Consider the following 26668-nt stretch of genomic DNA (forward strand, 5'->3'; position numbering starts at 1 on the left):
AAGGCTTGTTGCATGAATACATTTTGAAATCTTCCTCTTTCCTTGAATCACTTTGTCCAAGAAAATCTTACAAGTGGGTAAGCCTTGGGAGAAGGTGCTGTGACCTTCTGGCTTAGCCTGTATCACCAAAGCTAGACCCTGGCTTCCAGTTCTCTTTCCTTTGGCCCTGCTTCTTAAGTGAACCGAGGTGGCATCCATGAAGTCTCAGCTGGAGGAGAAAGGTGATATTTGACCTGCACGACTGTGCTAATTTGAGATGAATTCGGAGGGTGTCCATGAATGCAAGCCTCTCTTTGCTGAGTCCTGTATCTCCCCTGAAGGATTCATATTGGTCACTGTTCTCCCGATGTTATTTTGTGGATTTATGAAGCACCTTGCTCTGAACTGTCAATCTACAAATTGTCTATAAAATCTACTCCGTGGGGTAAAGGAATGGAATGGAATTATTCATAAGATAGTTTCCACCTCAGCTCATGGTGAAATTACTCACTCAGGGTATAATTAAGTCATAGACACACTGGCCCGAATGTGGATAAAGGTGGAAGGGAAATACTTTCTGTTCCAATTTGGGTGCTTTCTGATGTTTGACGAGCCTCTGCTGGGCTAATCCCTGAACTGAGGAGAACTCAGAATTCCCTGTAAAGGAGAATGTTTTTTGTTTTTTATTTTCAGGAGAGTTGTAGAATAACTGACAGGGGAGGGAAGGAAAAGGCAGAATTGGAAAAGCTTAAGGTTGTAAACAGGATGACAACACTGAAGTCTGATAGGTCCAAACTATATAACCACGGCGAAGCCTAGAAGAGGTGGGAGAAAATAAAGATTGGGGGATACGGTTCTAGACCGAGTGGGCACAGGGTGTGTGGAGAGGGGCCAGGACAGGCTCGCCCGCCGGCAGGTGCCCTGCCTTGTACAGGAGCCTTGAAAGAGGGGTCTGCAGTGGCAGCTCTCCAGAGAGTGGGTGTGGACAGGCCAGGGTGGTTCCCTTGCAAGGTAAGAAAATACAAATACATTTGCACGTTGCAGACAAATTAAAATTTATTGAGACAGACAGAAATGCACCTACTCAGGACTACAGTTAAAGCTTTTACTATTAACCAAAGAGTCGTGATCACATTCCAGATAAGTCTACGTGGAAAAGCATTCAGAATTTACTAGATTTTTTTCTACATCACTATTTCATCTACAATAGGGACAACAAAATGACACTCAGGATTTGGTGGGCTCTCATTACAATGCTACACATTGAACAGGGACAAACAGTGACTTTGAGAAAAAGGTATAAAAAGACCAAAACCACCCACTGTAGAAAGGGCTCTTAGATGTTACTGTACAATGTGGTCAAGGTAAAAAACGAAAACAAAAACAAATGTGAATTGCATTCTGGGAAGAGTAGAGGGGCAGACCTGGACAGACGCATAGTCATTCACTGCTAGGTATGCGGAAACGGGCATAAAGAAGGGGAAACAAAACCTCAGATTCAGTATTAAGTATTCCCATGCCTAGAACACCTGTAGAAACAAAAAGACATTAATACGGCAGACAGCTCACCATGGTGGAAGAAAATTCTGGGATTTAAGTTGGATGCTGAGAAAACAGTACTAAATGAACCATTTTATGGAATAAGAATCAAACTATTTACTCGAGTTTCCAAAAAATGGGTTAGGCTTCAGTTCAATACCTGTCTCAAAAAAGGTAACGGATTATCATGGTGTTATGTTTTTAATCAGAATGTTTATGTGTACTTAGTTGCTAGCAAACAGACTCCTGCCCATAAAGAAGAAATGAAAAATTTTACTTCTAAGGATAAGGTTACTAAAAAATCGAATCTTTAGTAGATGTAAATAGTTCTGAAGCCCTTTAAAAAGCCAATGCCATCACGCCGAAGTTGAGGCATGAAAAGTGGTGGTAATGTTGTTCCATTGATTTGGGGCTCCTCTTAGGAGGGCTTTTTATTTAATATCTTAATGAACCAAAATATCTTCTTGGAATATCTTTGAAAATGAGCATCTCGTTAGCTTACTGGGAACTGACTACTGAGCACGCTCTTCTCCATCATTAAGTTAATGCTAAGAATCTTTAAGTGCCATCTTAATTTGACACTTGTCATAAGATAATTAGGCAAATTAAAATCAGTGGCTCTCTGTTCCTAGAAGTTTCTCTAAGTGAAATCAATTTGTCGATTTTAATTTGTTCTCTTGTGCATTTTTCCAAGCTCAGAGAGACAGCAACAATGGTTTTCTTTGATGGCGTAAACTGAGACTTTTTTAATGTCTTGATTCTTTTATATACTCTATTATAATTTAGCTTCAATTAAACACCTGCTTTCTAAATTATGATCTCAGTGTTTTGTTCAAGTGAGGGGAAAAAAATCGAAACCGAGAGGATGCAGTTGAAATCCCAATACAGAGCTTGCCTCTGGTCTCTCTATACCTATGGTCCTGGTCGTACACGTGTTTATTAGGCCAAAGAAGTTTATTGTATCAAGCGTGTTCATTTCCCATTTGAGACTAACTCTAGGGATCAGGCCACTTTGGCCAATGCTAGGATTGGAAAATGCTGGTTTGAGGTGGGTTGACAGAATACAAAGTTTTATGCCTGAGTTTTCTGGTTGTCTTGTGGACGGGCCGGAACTCATGAACGAACGCCAAAAAATTAAAAAAAAAAAAAAAAAAAAAAGTGGGCCAGAGAACCTAGCCAGGTGGCCGATGAGGGCATCCAGGTAGTTGGAAATCAGGTGGAGCAGGAGCTTAAGGGTTGGTACAGAACTCAATGGGGCCACTTTGAGGACTATTCTTTGGTACTTTGTATCTGAGTCAGCTTTGATAGGGTAAGAAAATCTAAAAACGATAGAGACAGTGACCCTGCCAAATTTGGGGGCAGACGCCAATTGTGAACTTACTTAGGGGAGAGAAACACTCGTGAAGGGCTTTCTTCATTAGTTTCTTGACACTTGTGCAGGTGAGGCACTGGGGACAGGACTAGCAGGTGAAAATCCAACCCTAGCTTCTCTGTGCTCTGGTGTTCTTATTGGCCTCCATCTGGGATGTTGTTACAAATGATGAGTGGTATAAAATATGTAGGCTCATGTACCCTCGTTATTATGATCTGTGGATAGAAATGGGGTGACAGCAAAACATTAGATTAAGAATCTGGAATTTTCTTCTGCTAAGGAACACTGTGGTATTGTCTTCTCGGAGAGCAGGGGATGTGGCTACATGCCTGGGAAAAGCCCTTGCGCAGGTAGGGAAGGTAAGAACCTGTGGCGGACAGGGTTGGAGCAGCCCAGGGTGGGGCTTGGAGTGGAAACAGAAAAGATGGCTTGTGAAGTTGCCCATGTGGGAGTCTCATGGCTTCTGCAAGGAAAGTGATTTAGGCGGACAGAGGCTTATCCAAATCCAAGGGCTTCCAGTAACTCTGCTAATGCATAGGGGAAGGACGGCCCTCAGCCTGCAGGCTGCAAGTGCTGTTAGTGCAAACAAAGGACTTTGATACACATTAAATATTCCAGAAATGGTGATCCAGGTCTGGACAAGCTGACAAATTTAACATGGTTTTCCAGATGAGTTTTTAGAGGATCTTGAAACACTCTCTCGTTTCTGAGAGGTGCGTGTGCGTGCGTACCTGGTACACATGTAGTCTGTTCTCCACCGATTTCGGCATCTACAGAGAGGGGCACCCAGACACCATTTTTATTAAAGAAAATCAATTCCCCAGAGGAACTCTTGACTGAATTAAGGCTCTTGTTTGTAGGAAGCCAGATAGAGTGATATGAAAACTAATTTTTAATTATCGACACCCAGGGTGGTGGGGGGAGGAGGGGAAAAATTACAGTGTGTGTGTTTTCCACGACATCTACAGGACACAAGAAAAGCACTTAGACACCGTAAGGCCGGGAACCATGCTGGAAAAACCACTGGTGTGGGTAATCAGAAAGCATCTTCGATGTTTACAAGGTGGGGGCTCCCTGCACTGTCAGAATCCCACATCAATCACATGCTTGTTGCAAAAATCTCACGGGAGGGAAGGGGGCTCCAAGTCAGCCGGCCATTCCCCTGTCTGGGGAAAAAAAAAAAAAAACCCACAACACCCTTCTTCCCACACAAGCGTATTGAAAACCAGAATGCTCTGGGGACAGGGAGCAGTCTTCCAAACCTCGGGTCGGGTACAGACAGCGGCAGTGGAGAAGAGGCCTTGGAGCTGTGCAGTCTTAGATACAAATGCAGGATAGGAAGTGACTTGCAATTCTGTGTGCACCTCGTGTCCTCCTCGTGGGGACTACCATATGTACCCGGCCTCATCCTCCTTGTCGTCGTCCTCGTCCTCGTCATCCTCTGTCACTGCCCGGGTGTGCACCCTCAGCTTCCCCAATTTGTCCTTTGGTCCCAGCTCCCGGTCCTCCTCCAGGTCATCCAGCAGGACCACAGAGCCGCCACTGCCAAAATCCCCTGAAGTTTCCTGCTCCTCTTCTGAAAGAGTAAAAAGGAAGGGTTAGCTTCTCGTCATACCTTATGACCCCATGAATGGGTCCTTTGCGTGGGACTCCACTGTAGGGGAAAAACCATGCAATTGACTCTGAGTATTAGAGCATCTCAGCCAAGATGGACCACAAGCTTTGGGGGCCCCAGAATTCTTGAGATGGTTCTATGCTCTTGGGTAGACCTTCGGGAGGTTTATGGAAGTCACTCTCTGCCTGCAGTAGTTCCTGAGTGTTTAAAAAAAAAGTTATCCAATATACTGGTCATGGTGAGTTCCTGCCACTCAGCTAGCTTTGCATAATCCTGTGTCATTTCAGGGTTATTTATGTCACCGTTGTACATTTGTTCACTTTAAACCATAGATCCGTCTTGAAATTTTTCTGCCTAGATCTTTATACAGTGAGGATGTGCAAGTCTTCACTGTGGGGCTGATGTAGGAGACCTTACTCACCACAGCTCACAGCGCCTTGTTTCCTGGAGCCAGCCAGCTCATTTCCATATTTATCCACACACCAGCACTGCCCTGTGCTCCCGTGGCACTGTGTGGCTTTGTAATAGCCCTCCTCGTTGCACCGAGGTATGAATGCTCCTGAGGGAACAAAAGGTCCAGCTTGAATCAGACGTGCACGGATAGTCGTGGTTAATGCCCTCAAAGACAGGGAAGCGGGCTAGCCTCTCAGATGGGGTGGCTGGTTATTACTTAGTCAAGACTACATGGCCCTGGGTTTGCCCAAGGTTAGACAGGATCCCTTCTTTGATGAATAATTACTTTTCCCCTCTAAATGGGGAATGGGTCCTACTCTTAGAACTTTTTAATATTTTCCCAGTTTTACTGAGATTTAATTGATATGCAGCCCTGTGGAATGTCAAATGTAGGACAAAATTTGACTTACATATACTGTGACATGATTACTACTATAAGTTTAACATCCATCATCTGAAAAATTAAAAACATGTTTGTAGGATTTACTATTAACAACTTTCCTATGTACCATATAGCAAAGCTGACTACAGTCCTCATGCTGTACATTAAATTCCTAGTACTTAAAATGTTTTACAATGGGAAGTTTGTACCTTTTGATCATCTTTCTCCAATTCCCCCCCCCACTTAGAAAGAGTGTGTATGCACACTTGAGTGGGGGAAGGGCAGAGACAGAGGCTGGAGTGGGCTCCACACTGACAGCAGAGAGCCCAATGTGGGGCTGGAACTCACGAGATCACATGATCATGACCTGACCCAAAGTCAGAGGCTTAACCAACTGAGGCACCCAGGCACCCGAGTTTTTGTTTTAGATTCTACATAGAGGTGAGATCATACAGTATTTGACTTATTTCACTTAGCATAATGTCCTCAGGGTCCATCCATGTTGTCACAATTGGCAAGACTTCCTTCTCTAATGGTGTTTAGTTCTATTGTGTATACACACATACACTCACCCACCAATAGTGTCTTTGTTCAGTTGTTTCTACATTGTTTCTACATTGTTTCTCTATCTTGGCTATTGTAAATAATGTTTCAGTGAACCCAAGGGTACATATATCTCTTCAACAGAATGTTATTTCCTTAGGATATATTCTGAGGAGTTGATTGCTGGATTATATGGCAGTAGTATTTAAAAGTTGTTGATGAACTCCATACCAATTTACATTCCCACCATCAGTGCACAAGGCTTCCCTTTTCTCCGCCTCCTCCCCAGCACTTTTTGTGTCTGGTCATTTTGATGATAGTCGTTCTAAGAGGTGCGAGGGGGATATCTCACTGTAGTTTTGATAAGAATCTCCCTGACGATTAATGATGAGCATCTTTTCCTGTACCTCTTGGTCATCTGGATGTTGTTTTCTTTAGAATGACACCTAGTTAGATCTTCTACCCACCTTTAAATCGGGTGTGGTTTTTTTTGTTTGTTTTTTTGCTACTGAGTTGTTTGAGTTCTTTATGCATTCTGGGTGTTAATCTCCTATAAGATAAGTGGTTTGCAAATATTATTCCTCCTTCTGTAGGTTTTCTAATAATTTGGTTGTGCAGAAACTTTTAAGTTTGGTGTATCCTGCTTTTTTTTTTTTAAGTTGCTTGTGCTTCAGTGTCCTATACAAAAGATTGTTGCTGAGGCTCCCCTATGTTTTCTTCTAGGAGATTTATGGTTTCCAGTCTTACATTTAAGTCTTTAATCCATTTTGAGTTAATTTTTCTGAAGGTTATGAGAGATCTAGTTTCAATCTTTTACATGTGAATATTCAATTTTCCAAGCACTATTTACTAAAGAGACAAATAATATACCTATATACTTGTGTTTTATTTTTTGTTCCCTTGATCTTTGTGTCTCATATTATGCCACCATGGTGCGTTGATGATTATAGCTTTATAAAGTAGCTTGAAATCAGGAAGTGTGATGTCTTCTACTTTGTTCTTTCTCAGGATTGCTTTGGCTATGTGGGGTCTTTTGTGGTTCCATATGAATTTTAAGATTATTATTTCTACTTCTGCAAAAAACATCAGTGGACTTTTGATAGGGGTAGCGGTTAATTTATAGATGGTATGGGGTGATATGGACAATACTAACTCTTCTAATCCATGAACATGGGATTCTTTTCCATTTATTTGGGTTGTCTTTGATTTCTTTCATCAGTGTCATAGATTTTTCAGTATATAGATCTTTTACCTCACTGGTCGAAACATACCAGCACACAAGGAAAACTGTACTTCTTCCTTTCCAACTTGGATGGCTCTTGTTTTGCTCTCTTGACTGACAGCTGCTGAGGGCTTCCAGTGCTATGTTCAATAGGTGAGGCAAGAGTGGCCCCTTTGTCTTGTTTTGATCTTAGAGGAAAAGCTTTCAACCTTTCACTGTTGACTATGATGTTGGTTGTCATATGTGGCTTTTATTAGGTTGGGGTTTGTTCCTTTTATGCCTAATTTGTGAGGTGTTTCTAAAAATCATGAATGGATGTTGAATTTTGTCTAGTCCATGGATCTATTCAGTATCACATTCTATTAATATATATCAATCATATTGGTTGATTTTTGTATTTTGAACCATCCTTGCATCACAGAATTAAATCCCATTTGATCTGTTTAATGCACTACTGAATTTGATCTAATATTTTATTGGGAATTTTTGCATGTATATTTATTTGAGATACTGGCCTGTTGTTTTCTTCTAGGGTCCTTTCTGGTTTTGCTATTGGGGTAACGCTGGCCTCAAAAATGAGTTTGGGAGTGTTTCTTCTGATTTGATTTTTTTTAAGAGTTCAAGAAGGTGTAGAGGTGTTGATTATTAAAATGTTTGGTAAAATTAATCAGCGAAACCATTTGGTCCTGGGCTTTTCTTTCTTGGGATATTTTTTGATCACTGACTCAATCTCCTTACTGCGATATTGTTTTCTGGGGATAAATATTACTTGGTTATGTCATTGGAATACTATTGACTGAATTTGTTAATCCTTTTGCATCTGTGTTACTAGTGATTTAGTAAGTGACAGGGGCATATGGTTTTATTTCAATTGTTTATAACGGCATCCAATTCATGAAATGATTCAGGTATGTTTTTCTTCTGTGAAGGACTTACTCATAAAAATACTTTGGGCAGGGAGTGATGGTGAGGTTAGCATTTTGATTCTGATTCACATTAATTTCATGGTTTTTCATACAGGTGGGTCTTCTGTTTCTCTTCCTTATTCAAGTGTAGTTATTTGTTTCAACTAGGTTTTCATGATTCTTAATTTTATAAAAGGAGTCTTCACTGTCTTTGTATTTCAACTTTTGGTGGGATAGTTTTACTGGTAACTCTAAATATAACAATTTTACATTTATTGTGATTGCTCTTATTTTTACCATTATATTATGTGCCCTATTTTCCCTCTTTCCAGTTTTTCGACATGATCGAGTTTTTCTCCTATAGGTTTAAACATTATATATTTAAAATATTCTTGTTATGCTTCTCTTTTTCTGTAGAAAATTTAACAATAAGATTTAACGTTTTTTACCACCTTTTATTCTCACTCCTCCCAACAGTCTGAAATGTTAGTTGTCCTCAGGCTTGAATGCTCTGATTCTCAGTTTTGGCTTTTCTTCCCATGTGTGTTTCATGATTGCATGCTCATCTTTTTTAGGATACTTCTGAGTGTGACCACAGTAGAAGCACTTTGCTTACCACTCTGGCTTTCTACTCCCTAATTTAATTAATTGTCTCTCATGCCACATTTCCTGCTGGAGTCTAAGATTTTTTTCTTTTTCACCATTTTAAACCTGTTTTTACCTCTAGATCTAGCTAATTCTAGCAACTACTCTTCGACTCCCTGCTCACCAGGCTATTCTAAGATGACAAGGCTCTCAGAGATGGAACGGACGGCCATGGAAAACCATTCCTGGGGCCCCTGGGTGGCTCACTCAGGTAAGTGTCCGACTTCAGCTCATGATCTCACGATTTGTGGGTTACAGCCCAGAGCCTACAGCCTGCTTCGGATTCTGTGTCTCCCTCTCTCTGCCCCGTGTGCTCTCTCACAAGTAAACCTTAAGAAAACCATTCCTAAAGGCGAGGTAGTTCTGCAGGTGCCAGACTCTGACTTACAATCTCAGCACCCCGAGTCTGCAGGAGGAAAAAAACCAGATGCTTCCAATGACCAAAAGGCAGAGAGATTTGTGAACAGATTCTCAATTAAGGCCTGCAGAGGAGCTTCTAGAATGCTGGGGAAATACTGGTCCTCCTCCTGGCACTACAGTTAGAAAACAATAGTACTTAATAGACCCAAAAAAAGAGCTTAGCCTCCAGGTTGGTAAGAAGCAGGTGTTGCTCTAAATCTATAAGGTAAGAGAATTACCTTTTTTTTCTAAGTAGGCAGTAATTATAACTGATAAAAATAAAACAAGCACCAACAACTTTTCATTTTAATGCCCCTGAAAACACATTAGATTTCCACATGCAAGAAACGATGGGTAAGAAGGTCAATGGTATTTTTATGAGTCAGCCAGAGTAATCTCTCTATGGGGGGAGATGTGATAAAGCAAGATTTAAAACAAGGTAGGCATTTCATTTGCGTGGGCCAGGGAAAATGGAAGATGAGACTTTGTATCTCAAACTACATGCCTTAGAAATGTCTCATTCATTATTAAATAATGAAGCAGTAAGAAGATATCGATAGCCAATGAAAAGAAAATTTAAAAAATAGATTTATACTAATTCTTTTACTACCTGTGGACCTTAGGCATATCACTCAAAGCCCGAATAACCTCTTACGTGGAGAAATCAAATGAGTGAGCACAGCCTTACACTCGCCACACCTATGAAAGGAGGGCACCAGCCAGCATGCAGTCAGCTCAGAAAGCTACCTTTGTCTTCTTAGAACCGAGGTGTTTCTTCCTGAGTCGAACGGAGCAGGAGCATTATCAGAAGTGGGACGTCTGAGGCAACTCAAAAATTAGTAGAGGAGAAACTAGGTAACTTCACGGACTACTTAAACGATCTGCAAAATTTTCTTCAAGTACACAGGTACATGTTTGGGAAGCCACTTAAGGGATGCACCTGCTTCTTAGTGCTTAACAAGAAAAATGCTGAATTATTGTACTCCAGCTGTCAGCTCTCTTTTTAAAAAGCAAGTAAAGCGGCGCAGACTCCATTTTTTGGCAAACATAATGGGGTTTACCAGTCTCTGCAACCGCCTGGTCTGAAGGCCATGACGACCCCGTTAGTGCTGGAGAAAGAGGACACGCAGCTGAAAGCGACACCTCAGCAAGCCAGCATTTGGTACCTTTACTTCAAGCCCCAGATGGTCTGAATGGTAACTATGTTTTTCCCTGATGTACCAAAGAGGAGAAAGAAGCACTGTCGAAACAGGTTTACACTTTCCTCCAGGGATTAAAGTCTTTGAACACTATCTGATAAACAGAGAAGAGGGTGCAGCTTGTCTTCCCCCCTGAATGGACAGTTTGATCTGGGGGGAATTCTGTAATTTATAGACCTGACAGTTGTAACGAGGAAGTAACACTTCAATACTCCATTCAAGAGACATTCTTGAGAGAAGAGAAAGCCAAGGTCTACTGGAGCCCCGAGTAAGGGAGGAGTGGACAGTGGAGACTCGGTGCTGGATCCCCACCCTTGCAGTCTGTCCACTCGTCCTGAGCTACTGGACTAGGCACCATTTCTCAGACAGCTCCCCTGCCCTCAGATTCTGTCCAGCCAGCTGTCTGGGGCTGAAGCAAGGCATTTCTCTCAGGAAGCAATGTTACCTAATTGAATCACCATTGCTGTGGCTCAATATTACATGAGACATGGATGGTTTAATTAGTTGTTTAAACCAGTGACAAGAAATTGTACTTACCCAACAGGCTTTTCCCCTTGCTCAGCTTCTGAATCCTGTTCATTTCATTCTGGCAAGGGAGACCTAAAATATAATTTCTGAAAGTCAGTTTCCAGATGGTGCAGGACATAATCTCTAATGATTGGCTTCACTCATGAAGTGAAACGTACACAATGACACACCTGGGACCGGAATGACTCCATATGCTGTTATTAAACAGCAAAACAAATTCAGGCCATTAGTGTTTCTAATAAAAAAAAAACCTTAAGCCACAAGGTACTTAAATAGTATTTGGGGGCCACTTGCATTGTATAGTAATTTTTATTTCCACCACCAACTCACGTAAATGCCACGTTCCAGAGCAACTAACCAATATGTTATCTAACCCAGGTCTTGCTGCAGGAGATAAAGAGGATTCGAATGGCTACTTAAGACTTTCTGGCTCGCTGCCCCGGAAAGCAGAGGCTTTGAGGAACAACTCTGAAGCTACAGAAGAGATGTAGAGTGACAGTGAGTATCGAAAAAGTGAAATCTTAACTCTGAGCTCTGCGACCTCATACCTGAGTGCTTTGGGCAAATCTATCCCTCAGCTTCCAAGTCCTCAATTATAAAACACCTGTCACCACAAATGAAAAACTCAGAGTAGGAGCTCCGGGGTCACGTAGGGTATGACAGTGTGCAGTTGTCCTCTGTCTCCCGAGAGAAGAACCTCTTCCATTTCAACCTTAAAGGAAGATGGCTTCACCAGTTCTTGAGTCGCCATGACTTGCCTTTGCAGACGCTGTGATTCTAGGACGGCTCTGCTATCTGCTCATGGACCTGGAGCCAAGCAGGGGCGGAAGTGTTCTGGTTCTCAGAACACTTCCTACAGGCCCCGAACCTGCTTGGACAGAAGTAGTATAAGTACCTGACCACCTTTTACCCCTGCGGGTTGTAAAACACCACCCAGTCTTATTGCTTGTTCCTTAAAAACTAATACATTTTGTTCGCTCCTGGGTTTAAGGTGCTTTCAGAGTGCAGGAGAAAGATACCAACTGAAAACAACCATGAAAAAGGGAAATAGGCTCCATGTTTGATGTTTAAAGCATTGACTATGACAAATAAAGGACACTTACGAATTCTTAGAATGTACCAGTGTTCTAGAATTTTGTCCTACTCTTTACAACAGTCCTATAAAGGAGGTACCAATATTATTACTATTTTGCCATAGGAAACTCATCTTTGTGCAAAAGCTGTGGCATTTAGAAGTGGTCCTCTGGTAATTGTAAAAATTGTACTTCTCTTTCAGCAAGGAAACGTGAATCAGGCTGAGACCTATTAAAAATGCCTGCAAGAAGACCAACCTCCAGATGAAGATTTCTAATGACAAAGACACTTGGAGAGCCTTGGTGGCTCAGTTGGTGAAGGGTCTGACTCTTGATCTCAGCTCAGGTCTGTTCAAGCCCCTCCCTGGGCTTCACGCTGGGCATGGCGTCTACTTGTAAAGAAAAATCGCCACACAAGAAGGACAGTCCAGTTCAAAGGCTCAAGGACATAAGTGACACAGTAAACACTTAAACAAATGAAGGCTGTATCTGAAGCCACAAAACTGAGGGGCAACATGCACATTACTGATGCCCCTGAGCAAAGACTAATCAAATGGAACCACATGTTTAACTCCTAGAGCTCAAAAACGCATGACCTATCTCTGTAGAAAGTATTACAGACTGAGCAAAATTAAAATGTTCCGTGCCCTAGGACATATCTTAAAGTGCTCTCTCAAAATTTTCTTGGACCAAAGAGGCACTCAGAGTCTTAATTGTAGAACATCTACTCATTAATCATAGTAAAAAAAAAAAATCCTCACATATCTAATACCTGTGGTCTATAATTTTAGCACTGATGCATTAATCACCAGGAAATAATGAATTGTGGGGGTCAAATAGAACTCCCACAGCTCATTCTGGGTCAAGGAGGGAGGTGGTGGGAATCTAACTTAAGGAGAGAGGGGTACCTGGGTGACTCAGGTCATGATCTCAGGGTCATGAGATCAAGCCCCATGTAGGGCTCTGTCCGGGGCATGGAGCCTGCTTAAAATTCTCTTTCCCTCCCCTACTTGTCACTATCTCATAAAAAATAAATAAAAAGGAACTACAACAAATTGACTTCTATTGTACTTTCTCACCTTCTCCTGGATACCATACTGGGCCATGCACATCCAGGGCCAGCCACATGGCTCGGGGACCAGCTCAGTCCCTTGATAAAGGCAGGAGCCTCACTCTCAGGGTCCTGGCCTCCCACCTTCAAGGGAAGCCGAACACTGAGCCTTTGCTTGCTTAGGCTAAGCTCACACCCTGGCTGAATGTTACACGATTTGATATAGACTCGAGCCCAAAACTAACATTAAACTGAGAACTCCATCACTCGAAGCATTTCTATTAAAATAAGAACATGGCTGCTATTTAACACGAATTTGGAAGTACTAGCTGATGTGATTAGAGAAGAGGTCTAAAAATAGAAAAGAAAAAAATTATCACTATTTGCAGAGGCTATGATTGCACATCTGAAAAATCGAAGAAAACCAGAATAACTATTACGAACAAAATTAATGCTGAAACAACCACCAGTGAGGAACTATAATGGAAAAAAATCAATTTCCCTTATAAGCACAATAAATAGAAGGGATGTATAGTATCTATGAGAAGAAAACTTAAAAATGTGACTTCAGGGGCACCTGAGTGGCTCAGGTCATGATCTCACAGTTTGTGAATTTGAGCCCAGCAATGGGCTGTGCACGGACACTGTGGAATTTTCTTGGAATTCTCTCTCTTTGCCTCTCTGCCACAATAAATAAAAAACATTAAAAATCTATAACTCTGTTGGCTATAGGAATATGGAAGAAGATAAGTTACCTTTCTGTCATCTGTTGACTAACCTAACAACCATCTCCAGGAGTGGGGGGAGGGGCTGTGACCCTCTCTGACCATAAACCAGAAACATCAATAGTGACACAAGAGTTCAATAAACAACCAACCAAAACATGCTGAAGAAAACACAAGAGAGTCATGTACCATGAAATACTAAAGGTATGTGACATCTTTACTTAAGGTACCTAAAGGTACATGTTACCATTCTAGACTTAATGTAAGACTAATGGCTTCTCAAAAACCATAAAAGATGGAAAAGTTTTACATTCTTAAATTTAAAAAGTTCTTCCTAACAAAAGCGCACCAAGTCAAATTTGGCAAAAATATATTTGCAATACATCTGACTTGAACAGTACTAAGTTCCAAAAAATGCGCCAAAAATGTACAAAAACTAGGAATTTCCCAAATGCAAAGGTGTTCAGTGTAAGTTATAATAAGAGAAATGAAATGAGACCCATGAGGAAATGTAGCATCTGTCCCTTAATTTGGCAGTGACACCAAGTCTGGCAACACCATGGGGAACTAGGCATTCGTAACAGTAAAAAATCGTACACCTTTTTGGAAGGGAAATGGGAAACAGTGCTTACATTTAAAAATGCACATGCCCTAGGACCAGTAATCCTGCGTCTAGGAATGTATCTGGTGATCCTATAGACATACACATGAACTTTACACTGCGTGCCCTCTTGTAATGCCTACATCTTCTCTGTGTGCACGGACTCTGAATGCATGCAGGCACACACATCCGGGTAAATTAAACCCTATAATATTCATAGCCATCTTCCTTTCCTGGGTATAGGTTCTGACAGCCATGCTTTTAGTGGATTATCTATGATACCTGATTTATGCTGAGTCATACTTTGCTGCCAGTCTCTGTGAGTCCCATGGGCTGTGGTCCATCACCCTTGGGCACAACCCCAGGAAGTGAAGGCAGAAGTAAAGCTAGACCATGTGACCTCCAACAGACTCAGGGCTCCCGTCCCTAGATTCCTGAGAGTCCACATGTGGACTCTCTTGTCTGACTGCCCAACAAATGAGATACTCCTGTATTCTTTCCACATATTCTCAAATATTGCCTCTTTCTTTAGTGGGAGTTCATAAGCAAAATCTCCTTACCTAAGAGATTCAGTATAAATCTGTATTTACCCTGGAGAAAAGGACAAGTGGCTTTCTCTAAGGCGAACATGGAGAATTCATGTGACACTGGGAATTATGATACTCTTAAACTTTTTACAGTATTTCTCACGTTAAGGATGTCACAGTGACGTGAGAATTATATATATAGCAAAGGCTTCCACATCCATTTGACAGATGAAAAAACCGAGACACAATATCGTTAAGAGATCTTCCCAGAAGGTGACCAAAGTAATGGACTCTACCATTATGCTCCTGAATGTTCTAATATGCCAATGAGAAAAGTGGAAATAAAAAAGAAGAAACGAGCCTTTGGGTCCACCAGTAAATCAGTTGAATGGTTTACTCTCTCGCTGTGTTCTGCCTGCTGACCTCCGCCCAGGGCCCTCCCCAGCTTGTGATACGGGGCCTTCCTTGTCCAGCATGGCTGCCCCGCCTCTCTCCCCCTCACCTCCAGGCTTCTGGAAGCAGTAGCACCACTCATTGTTGGAAAGCTTGCCATCCTTGAAGGAGTCACAGGAGTTGAAGAGAGGCTTGATGCAGGGCTCGTACTTATCCAGGTAGATGGCATTGATCTCGGAGTGGTCTAGCAGGAGGTCATAGTTCATATCCAACTTGTTAAACATCCAGCCCAGAGAGTCCTTGCAGATGGGCAGGATGCTGGTGTCGAATCCTGCAGAGACAAGGGCACATCTCAGCGGCCAGCCGGCCTAGACTCTCCCATCCCAAGAAGGGGCCCAGGGCCCACTCACCCACCTCCTCCCCTGAGGCTGTTTCCCTCCATGGGCCCATCTCAGGGGCCCACGACGATGAGGAGAGACTGTTGTTGGAGGGTTTTAAAGAAATCAAACTGCTCTTAAAGAAAAGTCAGCATCTGAGGAGAATCTGTTGCAGAGGGAGTCAGTCCCCAGTACTAATTTATATGTGATGTAAATAAGAATTTTCATTGACTAGACTTGCTTAAAACAGGGTATGACCAAAAGGAAGAGCATGAACTTGCTGAGGAAAAGGAAGAACTTATAATTCTTCAAAGTATACTTTTATATTTAGGGGGGGACATATTTGAAAAACCAAAACTAAAGAAACTATTGCACAAAAAAATGATGGCAGTGACATGAAACGCTATAGCACAACCCAGAAGCACGGATTACGTCCCAAAGGACTGTTAAATCCAAGCCGTTTGAACATTAATGGGAAAACAAGCCAGGTACCTGCTTCTGTTCCCTATTCTTTTCTGCAGTCCCCTCAAGAGATACATGATATGGGATCCAAATCGAGTCAGACAATAATTTCTTTCTTATTTCCCTGGGGGAGGCGGGGGGAGTTTTCTTAAAGAATTATTTGTTTCCACAATGGAAACTGTACGCCCTAGAATAATAACACTTTGCTTAACACTCAGGATATTGAGTCTACTGTAGACAACCCCCAGAGAAAGGCATGCCCCAAATCTAAAATTGGTCTTTCTGTCAGAATCAAAAGGACTATGCAATTTCATGTTGTTCCAGGAGTTGGATTTCTAGAAATGGTTTCAGAGTCCCAGGAAAAATTATGGAAAAAAAGTTCACTTTTGTGTTATTTAAGCGATTCCTCTAAGCACCTTATGTTTAATCATCTCACTGAATCCTTCTAATAGTCCTATAAAGTGATATATCCTCTGTACAGATGGAAGAAAAAAAGCTCAAGGCTTAAGCTATTTGCTCAAGGTCATAGAATTGTAGAGTTGGGCTTCAACTCTGGGTGGCCCAGCTCTGAGTCTACATTCTCTGCCCTTCTCCCAGGGTTGCCTCTGCTTCACATGATCTCCTCCCCTGAGGACATCTAGTTGGCTTGGGTGCCATGTATCAGGACAGGCATGACAAGGGAGTGATAGTGACCATGACTGAGGTCCTGATGGGGTTGACCACCCATTCCCTGCTCATCAGGTTTCTATGTGCATTACCAACCCCTGCTTGCAGAACATGAGACAGAGTAAAATGCACCTAGCACTGTGAAAGCCTTATTTTTTACAAAGAGATCTTCGCTGTCCAGGAACCGGTAAAGTAAGTACAGCACCTCTCCCTCTGAGCTCTCCCAGAACCCCCTGCTTCCCCTCCCTGTCAGTGCAAGTCCATTAGATGCTAAGCTCCCTGAGGGCAAGACTGCTTCATCCCCTTCAGTAGCCTCCACCAGTGCAGGCCCCTCATAAGTGCTCAGTAAAAGCGTTTATTGAGAGAAGTTCTCTAGCTATGTCAGAGTTTACCCCTTTAGACATAAAAATCCATTTTCGAATTTATTCCTAATGTCTTAGAACATGTCTTAGAAAACATCCCCCTTTTCAAGAGACACTAGGGGACATAAGGTGGCCTCTTCTTTGAAGGTCATGACTGAACCATCTCTATGATGAGGATGTCCTTAAGGGCTACTGAGTACTCCGACACTAAATGGCTCCACAGTTTTATATAGAATATTTTATGTAATAGGCATCAATTTTATAGAATATTAACAACGTAATATGTGCGTAAGAGGAGTTCACTGCTGAATGACCACCAAAGAGAAGTGCCAAGCCGGTTGGGCAGTAATCTAGAGGTCAAGCCCACTCCTCACCCACTGGGAAGGTTCTAGAGGACAGATACCTGCACCTGGTAACTAGGAGTGAAGTGGGGAAGAGAGCAGCCCTTGGAGTTGGCCCCAAGCATATGGGACTTACAAGGTTCCATGCTTTCCTCTTCCGAAGTCCTGACCTGATAAAAACCTCTCTCCCTCTTGCAGCCTTGTGGTTCCTTTAGAGTCCCTCCACTGCCATTGCTTCAGGACATCAAGCCTGAAAGCCTCTTCGGGGACTCCATTTGCTTCTGGCCAAGGGCAGGTCTTTTGCTAGCTCCCTAGCTGTCTGCAGGAGTCTCCTGGGACTGGAGGCTGCGAGGGGCAGTTCTCTCGAATCAATCTACTCTTCACTGAAAGGTTGTTGGGAAAGCCCAAGGGCCCAGCTGCTCCTGGAGGATCCCAGGGAAAAGTTCTTTTCGACCATCTGTGCATTAATTGTGCACTAACTCTCAGGGAAGCCTCTGGCAGGAATGGAAACAAACACTCTTCCTCCCTCTTTCCCAAGGATTCAACCACCTGACCTGAAACCACTCTTGGACACTTAGTGTTTACTTCTCCAAATATATCTTTCCCTTAAAATAAAAGATCCAAACTAGTGAAACAATTGTCCTCTATGTCAATATTCTCTACCAGTATCCACAGCTGTGGACAGCAAAGAATAACCAAAAATTAAAGTGATCATTCTTATTTTGGCCAAAGACCAGATACTGATTAAGCTTTGGACCCCAACAGGTGCAACACTCCACATATTTGAAGAACTGTGTTATGGAGGAAGACATTCGGAGCCAACAGGCCCCAGTGTGAAGAAGTCTATCTCTACTGCCCTTTGAGTTCAAGGCGGCAAGGGACTCCATCAAGATATAAAGATGCTGACCCACTCGGAGTGCTCTCTGTAGCTTATGAAGAGGCTCTGCTAATGCAGGGATGCGGGGGAACACTGGTCTGGGAGCTTCGAGGAAAACAAAGTGCAGTCTAACGTTCACAAGATAAGTTATCAAAGATGTGTGATACATATGTGCTGCTTATAATAGCTGAACATTAGGAATGACCTCAGCATTCCAAAACAGGGGTTTAATTACATAAATTATATCTTTAGCTTGGGAATCTGTGTAGCTATTAGAAAGTGTAATAGTACTCAGCAACATAGGAGGTATGTTGCTAAGTGATAAAAGGTCACAAAACAACAGAGACACATAGATTTTCTTCCGTATGGCAAGGAAAACAATCGGAAGTCTATGCCACATGTTTATAGTTGTTAAAATGGTGGATTCCTAAGTACTTTTTTTTTGTTTTTTGTTTTTTGTTTTTTGTCTTTAATTCATATTTACTTTATTTTTTTTAATATTTTATTATCAAATTGTTTTCCATACAACACCCAGTGCTCTTCCCCTCAAGTGCCCTCCACCATCACCACCACCTCTCTTCCCCCCTCCCCCCTCCCCTTTAACCCTCAGTTCATTCTCAGCATTCAATAGTCTCTCAAGTTTTGCATCCCTCTCTCTCCCCAACTCTCTCTCCCTCCTCCGCTCCCCCTGGTTCTCCATTAGGTCTCTCCTGTTTTCCTGCTAGACCTAGGAGTGCAAACATACGGTTTCTGTCCTTCTCTGCCTGGCTTACTTCGCTCAGCATGACACCCTCAAGGTCCATCCACTTTCCTACGAAGGGCCATATGTCATTCCCTCTCATTGCCATGTAGTACTCCGTCGTGAATATATACCACATCTTCTTGATCCATTCGTCAGGTGATGGACATTTCGGCTCCTTCCATGTTTTGGCTATTGTTGACATTGCTGCTGTGAACATTGGGGTCCATGTGCTCCTATCCTAAGTACTTTTTACATTTTTACATACACTTACTATAGTTCCCAAAATCTCTATACTTAAAATATTTTAATTTTGTGGCCAGTCTTTAAAAAAAATAGGCTGTTAAATAGAAGAGGGGGAAATGCTTTGGAATCAAAATGTTTTAAGTTGGTTTGTGTATGTAACATAATGTTTCTTTGATTACCCTGAACTACTGTTAGGTCGACAGTGTGCGGTAACTAAGGAAACGTGGTATTTCAAATGAAATAGAGTAAAGCGGCCTTACTGCCTTGGGCTGCGTCAGAGCTGGTGGGCTTGATGACCCGGTTGGCGTCCTCATGAAGGGCTCCAAACCAGTCTTTCAGCCGGGAAGCAAGGTTCCTCAACTCCTTGTCTGTGCAGGCTGCAGAAAAGCAGAAGGAAGAAACAGTGAATCCATGGACTTCCCCCTCTTGCTCACTCTCTGCCCTCAACATGCAATGCCATCCACAAAGCCATGCTCAAAACAGACCTCCTTCTCCAACCATGATACAACTCCTTACTCCCCCTTGGGAAACGGCCCAAAGATACAGTGATCACAGGTAAGGAGCGTGGCGGAGAGCCTGGCCTCTCATTAACAGCATTGTTCAAAACAGAATCGGCGCTGTTAAAGCAAATGCTAACGGTCTCAGAGTTGTTCACCAGCCTCCCAAGACCGTAACAGATCCTTCATGCTGACCCAATAAAACTTGCAATTGCAATTTGCCATAGACCACATTTTCCACTAAATTCATGCCAAGAGATTAATACTCGGGAACAGCCATTGTCCTCAGTGAGAGGCTGCCTGGAACACCAAGAAAGCTCATTAACAGCAGACTGTCAATGCTAGTTCAGCCCAACGTTGGCATTTATGCATGTGGCCTTTTTTGCTGGCTTTTTGGCAGACTGAGCTGACTTTCCCCTAAAGACAGATGGATACCTTCTCCAAGCAAGTGTCCTTTCTCTTTGCAGCCCATCTCTAACTATTTGGCTCATCTTTTAGGGTACAGCATATGAACTGGGGCCAAGGAATACTCCTTATGAGAAGAAGAAGAAAACCCAGATGGATGGATGGATGGATGGATAGCAGGGTACAGGTTTGGTGAAGATTTAATGGGGTGAAGTAAGGCTTGAGGGGGAATATCCATGAAGATGGAACAATGAATGTGGAAAAGGGAGCTGATTTAGCCTACCTCCCAGATTTTACCCTAATTCTGGGTATAGAGATGCCCTACAAAGGGTCCAGGCAGTGGCCCATTTCCAAGAGGCAGAAAAACCAGCCTTTGGCATCTGGAGCACCAGAAATTCAAGACCCGAGGGGCCAAACTCCCAGTAAGAAGGGACCAAGACACAAACCCCACCACTGTCACTTTTCCCAAATCCTAAAGCTATAGGGACAGGCAGCACAGAAGCCAAGCTAAACACCGTTAGAGTGGGGAGCCAAGGTCTGAGTATCTCGTGGAGCTGATGGGATGCAGGTTAAAGCTGAACTCTACCAGTGAAGAGAGACCACAGCCAACACCCCGGGCTCGCTACCAGAAGACACCGGGGCAGTGATGAATGAGTAGACAGGCTTGCCCAAACTCCAGGCCAGCCTTCAATCCGTGCAAGCGCTCACTCAAGTCAGGTCACCGCTTCCATGTGCCTCCAGAGGAAGGGAAGGGTACCCTCCAGATCCTCCCCTCATTCTTCAAATGCATGTCTGCTTTCAGGAAGGCCCATTTTTCTGTAGCCTGGAATATGCAGCTTGGTGAGGAATGGAGCCACACTTTGTGGACCTCAGGCAGGAAGGGCCTCCCTGACTCTCTATTTGAGGGGGTGGTGAGTTGACCCAGGTGGGTCCGAAGAGTCTAAGTGCTCTCGTAGCTGTGCCCCTCATTCTAGCCAGGTCTAGGGCTACACTCTACAACGCATGGAGCGTATGCACTGTTTATACCCAACGTAAGTAAGGACTTCAAGATACTCAGCCTCGCTTTCAACAACCAGGACGTGACTGTATTTTAAAACACTGGCCAGGAAGTGTCCTTACGGGCAGCAGAGTATAACAGCTCCGGGCTCACAAGGGCCTGGAATGAGTCCCAGCTTCACCACTTAGTGGCTGGGTGACTCAGACAAGTCACAGCCTCTCAGCACCTCAGCCTCCCTGTCTGTGAGCCGAGGATATCACGTGAGCGTAAATGAGACCAAGTAGGTAAAGTGTTTAGCATAGTACATGGTATATAACAATTGCTCAGCATGTGCTATGATTTTAATTACCACTACCACGATTTTTAAATTGAAGGTTTATAGGTAAGCTTAGAGCAGACATCACGGCAGGCAGAAAGCCAGTACACCCACTGTACCTCAACAGAACTGGCTTTGGCCACATAAGAATTTGGGAGAAATGGATACTTGCATTGGATGCAGTTATCATTAGCCAGATGTGGCTATTTACATTAACAATAATTTATATAAATAAAACATGGGGTACCCAGGGTGGCTCAGTCAGCTAAGTATCTGACTTCGGCTCAGGTCATGAGCTCACAATTTGTGGGGTTGAGCCCCACATTGGGCTCTGTGCTTACAGCTCAGAGCCTGCTTTGGATTCTGTGTCTCCCTCTCTCTTTGCCCCTCCCCCACTCATTCTCTTTCTCTCAAAACTAAATAAACATTAAAAGTTTTTAAAATAAAAGTTAAAAGATGAAAAGTTAGTTAAAAGATGATTCTTCAGTTGCACCCACCCCCTTCCATGTGCTCAGCAGTCACACATGGCTGGGGACACTGTACAGGATAATATACATACAGAGTGTTTCCATCATCGCACAGTTCTGTGCCAGGTAACATAGGATAAAGTTAGCTATTCCTGTGGGATTTCCAACTTCTGGAAGGTTCATCATGATATGTTGTACCTCTACTCCCTCCCTTTGGTCTTTAAACAGGCTGAGGAAGAAGACCCCATGCCTCCTTAAGCCAGGAGCCTGCCTCTCCCACTAAGCCACACATGGCAATGAGAGGACAGGTCCATCCTGACACACGGACTGGTCCCAACTCAACACCGGGCCAAACGCTCACTTTCCTGACTTTTCAGATGCTGAGCAGCTCATAATGGGAGAGGATGTAGTCTGTTTTCCTGATGGGACTGAGATGTGGGCTCTAGAGTCAATCTCACATTTGAAAATGGAAAATTAATAGCATCTATTTCTTCTCAATTGCCATGCACACCATCTATTCTAAATGTTCTCCGAGCAGAGAAAATTGCCAAGTCAACTTGCAAAGGAAATGAATCCCCATCTCACACTGCAGGATAAATTAGTCAGTCATGTTTAACTAAACCTTGACAGATGTGCAGGTAATCTATACCTTTAGAAGGCTGTTGAATTTCCCACAGGCTTTCCAAAGTACACAGGCGCTGGATGGCGGATGGAATCAGGGACGGGGATCTTAAAAGAGCGAATCTGTCACTCAAGGGGAAGTGCACAAGCAAGGTGCCCCTGACTTGGGTACAGAGAGATCAGAAAGCCAGAATGGAGATAGGAGGCACTCTCAATTACTGGGCCCTATTCACTTGCTGCATCTTCCACTGAATGGTCCGAATGGGGACAAAGTCAGGCACAGTTGGCCTGGAGCTAGATACATCCCAGAGGGAAAAATAAAGATGACAGCCTGCAGAGAACTATTTGTTCAGATTGGGTATTCTAGTCAAAAAAGACATGCCGGCAATGAGGGGTAGGGAATGCTTGCCTTTGAAGGGGCCTGTTGTAGCCCCTAATAAAGGTAGGATCCGAGGATTGATGCTTTCACAAGTGGGGACTCAAAGGGCACCTCCCACATAGTTCCCTTCTGGGGAAAATTAATTTTGGGGGAGAGAAAACCTTTATAAAACCATATCCACTGGCCATTCTCCCATGGTGCCCTGAGGTGGGCCACTCCTGTGCTTTCTCAAGAGAGAGGACCTGAGCTCTCCTCTCTTTCTGGCCAGAGGAGTCTGGTACCCGAGCCAGGAGCATCAGAATCCCCGGAGGGAAAGATGGTGCTGTCTTGGGAGAGGACGGGCTCACTCAGGCAGGCTGAGACCTGATCCCCCCTTGCCCCTGGGTTCCCTTCCTGAAGGAACGAGGCCAGCCACTCTTCTTCATTTCCTCTCCCTGCCCTTCCCTCCTGCCCTTCAGTGGGGCTTCAGCTCACTTGGAACTACCCTCATCCTCCCAAGTGTCCCTGCCAGCACCCTAGTCCTCTGTGCTGTCCACACTTGCTGCCTTGTTTCCACAGGCTACTCCCCATGTTTGTGAGAGGCCCTCACTCTGCTCCAGCATGGCTGGAGCGCAGGCATTATCCCCGCCTCCTCCTGGGGCCAGAGAATGGCACTACCAGACACGCGCACCCTCAAGGCACACACTCGGGAAGTGTCCTGGGATCCCTAAGAAAAACTTTCATGCTTCTTGCTGGCTCCACTGCCTTTGTTCCAGTCCTCATTACCATCATTACCCCCCACCCCCACAAAGAAGGCTGGATCAGGATCCTAGCTGGTTTCCTATCCTTCCCCACTCTCCCTTCTCCATCCAGCAGTCAGAGCGCTCTAAAGCCATCAAGTCACTCTCCCGCTTAGCTCCTTCAGAGCCTCCAAATCACTCAGCCGTCAAGTCCAAATCCATAATGCGACCTGTGCTTCGATCGCGGTGCCCTGTGCCTGCCGTCCTCTCCTCCTCGGGGCTCTGTGCTCCACCCTCTCTGTCCTTCGCAGAAACACCCTCCCCAGTGTCTTGGCAGTGCAAATTTCTCCATCAGATCTCTGCTTTTACTGTGTTTCCTCTTAGACGACTCCCCTAACCCTCCCACGAGGGGGCTTCCCGTTTGTGTGCTTCCAGCATCGTGCTTCTGGGAGGCACCCCTGTAACCTCCCATTCACTGTCCATCTTCCCCTCTAGATGGGAGCAGCACCTGCCTGTGGCCTGCCTCCTGGGGCCCAGCATCTTAGGCAGCCAGTTCTTGGCATGAAGAATGTGCTCGATAACATACTAACGGACGGAGTGAAATAACCCTCTTGTTGCCTTTTGCAAACTTCAACGTATCCATCTGCAAAATGGCATAATAAAGCTCAGCTCTTAGCATTATTGCATGGAATAAGATAATATCAGTAAAACATAGCTCACAGCTACTGGCATATAGCAGGGGCTTAATGAATTTAGATTCCTCTTCCCGTATCCCAACTGGCTGCATAATGTGTTATAATTTTATCCTTATGTTTTTGTTGAAGCCCGAGGAGATGCTTGGAATATAAAAAATAATAACTCTCCCTTACTTGTTTTGTAGGTGGGCTGGTACAAATTAATAAGGTTTGACTTGCAATACATGTCTGCCTTCTCCCAAATAGGAAAACTCTATAACGGAGGGTTTGGGCTGACTTCTCTGTGCCTGTATTCTCAGCCCTTACCAAGAATGGATACATAGTAGTTTTTCAAAATATATGTATTTAAAAAAAAACACACAGGCAAGCACGAACATACTGGTTAGAAAGCTCCCTAAGTCACACAGCTATCAAGTGACAAGAGACAGGATTTAGATGCAGGCTGTTTGCTTGCTGTGCTGCCCTGGGTGCTGGACCGGTTCCTTGCATTAACTGGTCTTACGGGGAGGCGGTACTAACTGAGGCAATTAATAGACTCGGTCCATTTTCTGGCTTGGAAAAAATCAAAACATCAGGCCTTCACATGTACAGGAAGTTCTGCCAATGATGCAGGTGAGGCAGCTGGCTGCATATTAGAGGGATGAAATCAGGCTCTGCCTTCATTAGCTTCGGCGTGAGAAGAGCCGTCCTACAGAAGGAGCGCGCGGCCCGCGGCCTTCCTGTTCTGCTCCCAGAAGCAGGGATCACGTGTGCAGCCGCTGGGGCTTCATTAGAGAAAAGTAGAGTGCCACTGCACATTACTCCAATGTGTACAAAAAGACAGCTTTGTCCCCCAGGAGCGCCCAGTGCTCAGGCAGAGGAGGGCCCAGGTAATTTGGTGGTCTCCCAGTGGACTTGTCCTGTCTGTTTGGAAAATATGAACAAAATGCAATAAGCAAGTGTAAATAAGGCACATGCCACGCTGTGGAAGGTATATAGCCCAGGGAAGAAAATGTGATCACTTTTCCCACCTGGGCACCCGCTCCCCGCCTCACTCTCCCCGAGGCCTGGAGCTGTGAGGGGCTTCGAGCCAGACTGGACTGGACTGCAGACAGTGCACGTAAAGCAGGAGTGCATCATGAGTGACCCAAGTGACAGGGGCGGCAAGGGGCCACTGGTGCCAATACTACAGGGCAGAGGGGCCGATACAGGGTTACTGCCGCGCTAGTGAGGTTTTGAGGGAGGGACGGCTGCTCTCATCTCTGAGTATTTGCCTGTGGGGCAGTGAGCCCGGAAAACACCTACTGAAGGAGAGAAGGGGTTCCTTTTTCAGTGAGCATCAGTAGGCGGGTCCTGCCTGCCCCTGGGCCACCGTCACACTGCTGTCCTTGTCTCCTTCAGACAAAGCCAAGGGCTAGACAAGAGCTGGTGAGGAAGTTTCAAATAGGTAATGGTTTTGGCAGTGGGGAGACGAAGCCAGGCAATCCAGGCTTGTTTGAAAAGCGTTCCCAAAGGTGGTAACTGGTGTTCCAAGCTGGTCGCAGCTTACTGATGGCTTTGGGGGCGGAAGGACACCTAGAAAGGCCTCTCAGAGGATTACACAGAAAACCAGAAGGCAAGGAGATAATCAGAGCGATAAAAGAATATTTGGAAGGATATAAAAAGTGAAAGTGGGGGCAGAAATTCTGCATTCAGAGCTGGAGTGTTAATATCTAATAGAGCGAGCAGGAGTGAGCGTGTACGTGTGCGTGTGTGTGTTTGGATGTTAAAATCCTAACGGAAGCCACATTTGAACACCCAATTGTGAATGTCTGAAAATGGCAAATCTGACACATAAGCATTGTAGGCGATCTGTAAACGTCTGCTAAGGCACCGATCACTGGTAAACTCCTGTAACTCATGAAATCCATCAGCTGAAGAGCCAAGGAAGAAAAACACCCCACCTGTCATGTGACACCACTGTGCTCTGCCCTCTAGCCTTACCATGCTTAGCTCAGGGTTCCGGAAGAAGTTAATATGAAAACAGTTAGAATTTAATTTAAACTTTAGTGCCTCTGTAGGTAATTAAAGAGCTGGGCCAGACCGGAGCTCTCTCTGGAGCAGGCCGGGAGGCCTCTCAGAAACGGAGACCTGTGAAAGCAATCTCCTTCAGCCCTCCTAGGTGCTGTTGTGCTTAATTACTTAATCAGAGCAACACTGGATCAATGCACTCAGAGTGTGTGCAATTAGCATCGCCTGCAAAAAGTCCAGCTGAGCCTTCTTCAGGGCGGAAATTAGAGGAGGAGCGGAGCCCAGACAGGAACAAACACAAGGATGGCTTCCTGAGCCGCTCAGGGACATGTAGCCTCCATGCCACCCTCAGGGACACAGAG

The 26668-nt window shown here is 44.2% G+C and overlaps 1 protein-coding gene across 2 annotated transcripts in view; it reads right to left on the reverse strand.

Annotated features, from left to right (window-relative positions):
- Window positions 1-1009: 1009 nt before the first annotated feature.
- The window catches only part of SPOCK1 (SPARC (osteonectin), cwcv and kazal like domains proteoglycan 1), a 500742-nt gene continuing 475083 nt past the window's right edge, over window positions 1010-26668 (reverse strand). For both annotated transcript variants that reach the window (XM_029941962.1, XM_029941961.1), the window contains 5 exons: window positions 19482-19598; window positions 15261-15482; window positions 10791-10853; window positions 4927-5064; window positions 1010-4466 (listed from right to left, as the gene is read on the reverse strand). In XM_029941962.1, coding sequence (XP_029797822.1) covers window positions 4276-4466; window positions 4927-5064; window positions 10791-10853; window positions 15261-15482; window positions 19482-19598 — 731 coding nt within the window. In that variant the 3' untranslated portion in view covers window positions 1010-4275. The remainder of the gene's footprint in view (window positions 4467-4926; window positions 5065-10790; window positions 10854-15260; window positions 15483-19481; window positions 19599-26668) is intronic.

The sequence above is a fragment of the Suricata suricatta genome, chromosome 6, assembly GCF_006229205.1.
Source record: "Suricata suricatta isolate VVHF042 chromosome 6, meerkat_22Aug2017_6uvM2_HiC, whole genome shotgun sequence".
NCBI classification, from domain to species: domain Eukaryota; kingdom Metazoa; phylum Chordata; class Mammalia; order Carnivora; family Herpestidae; genus Suricata; species Suricata suricatta.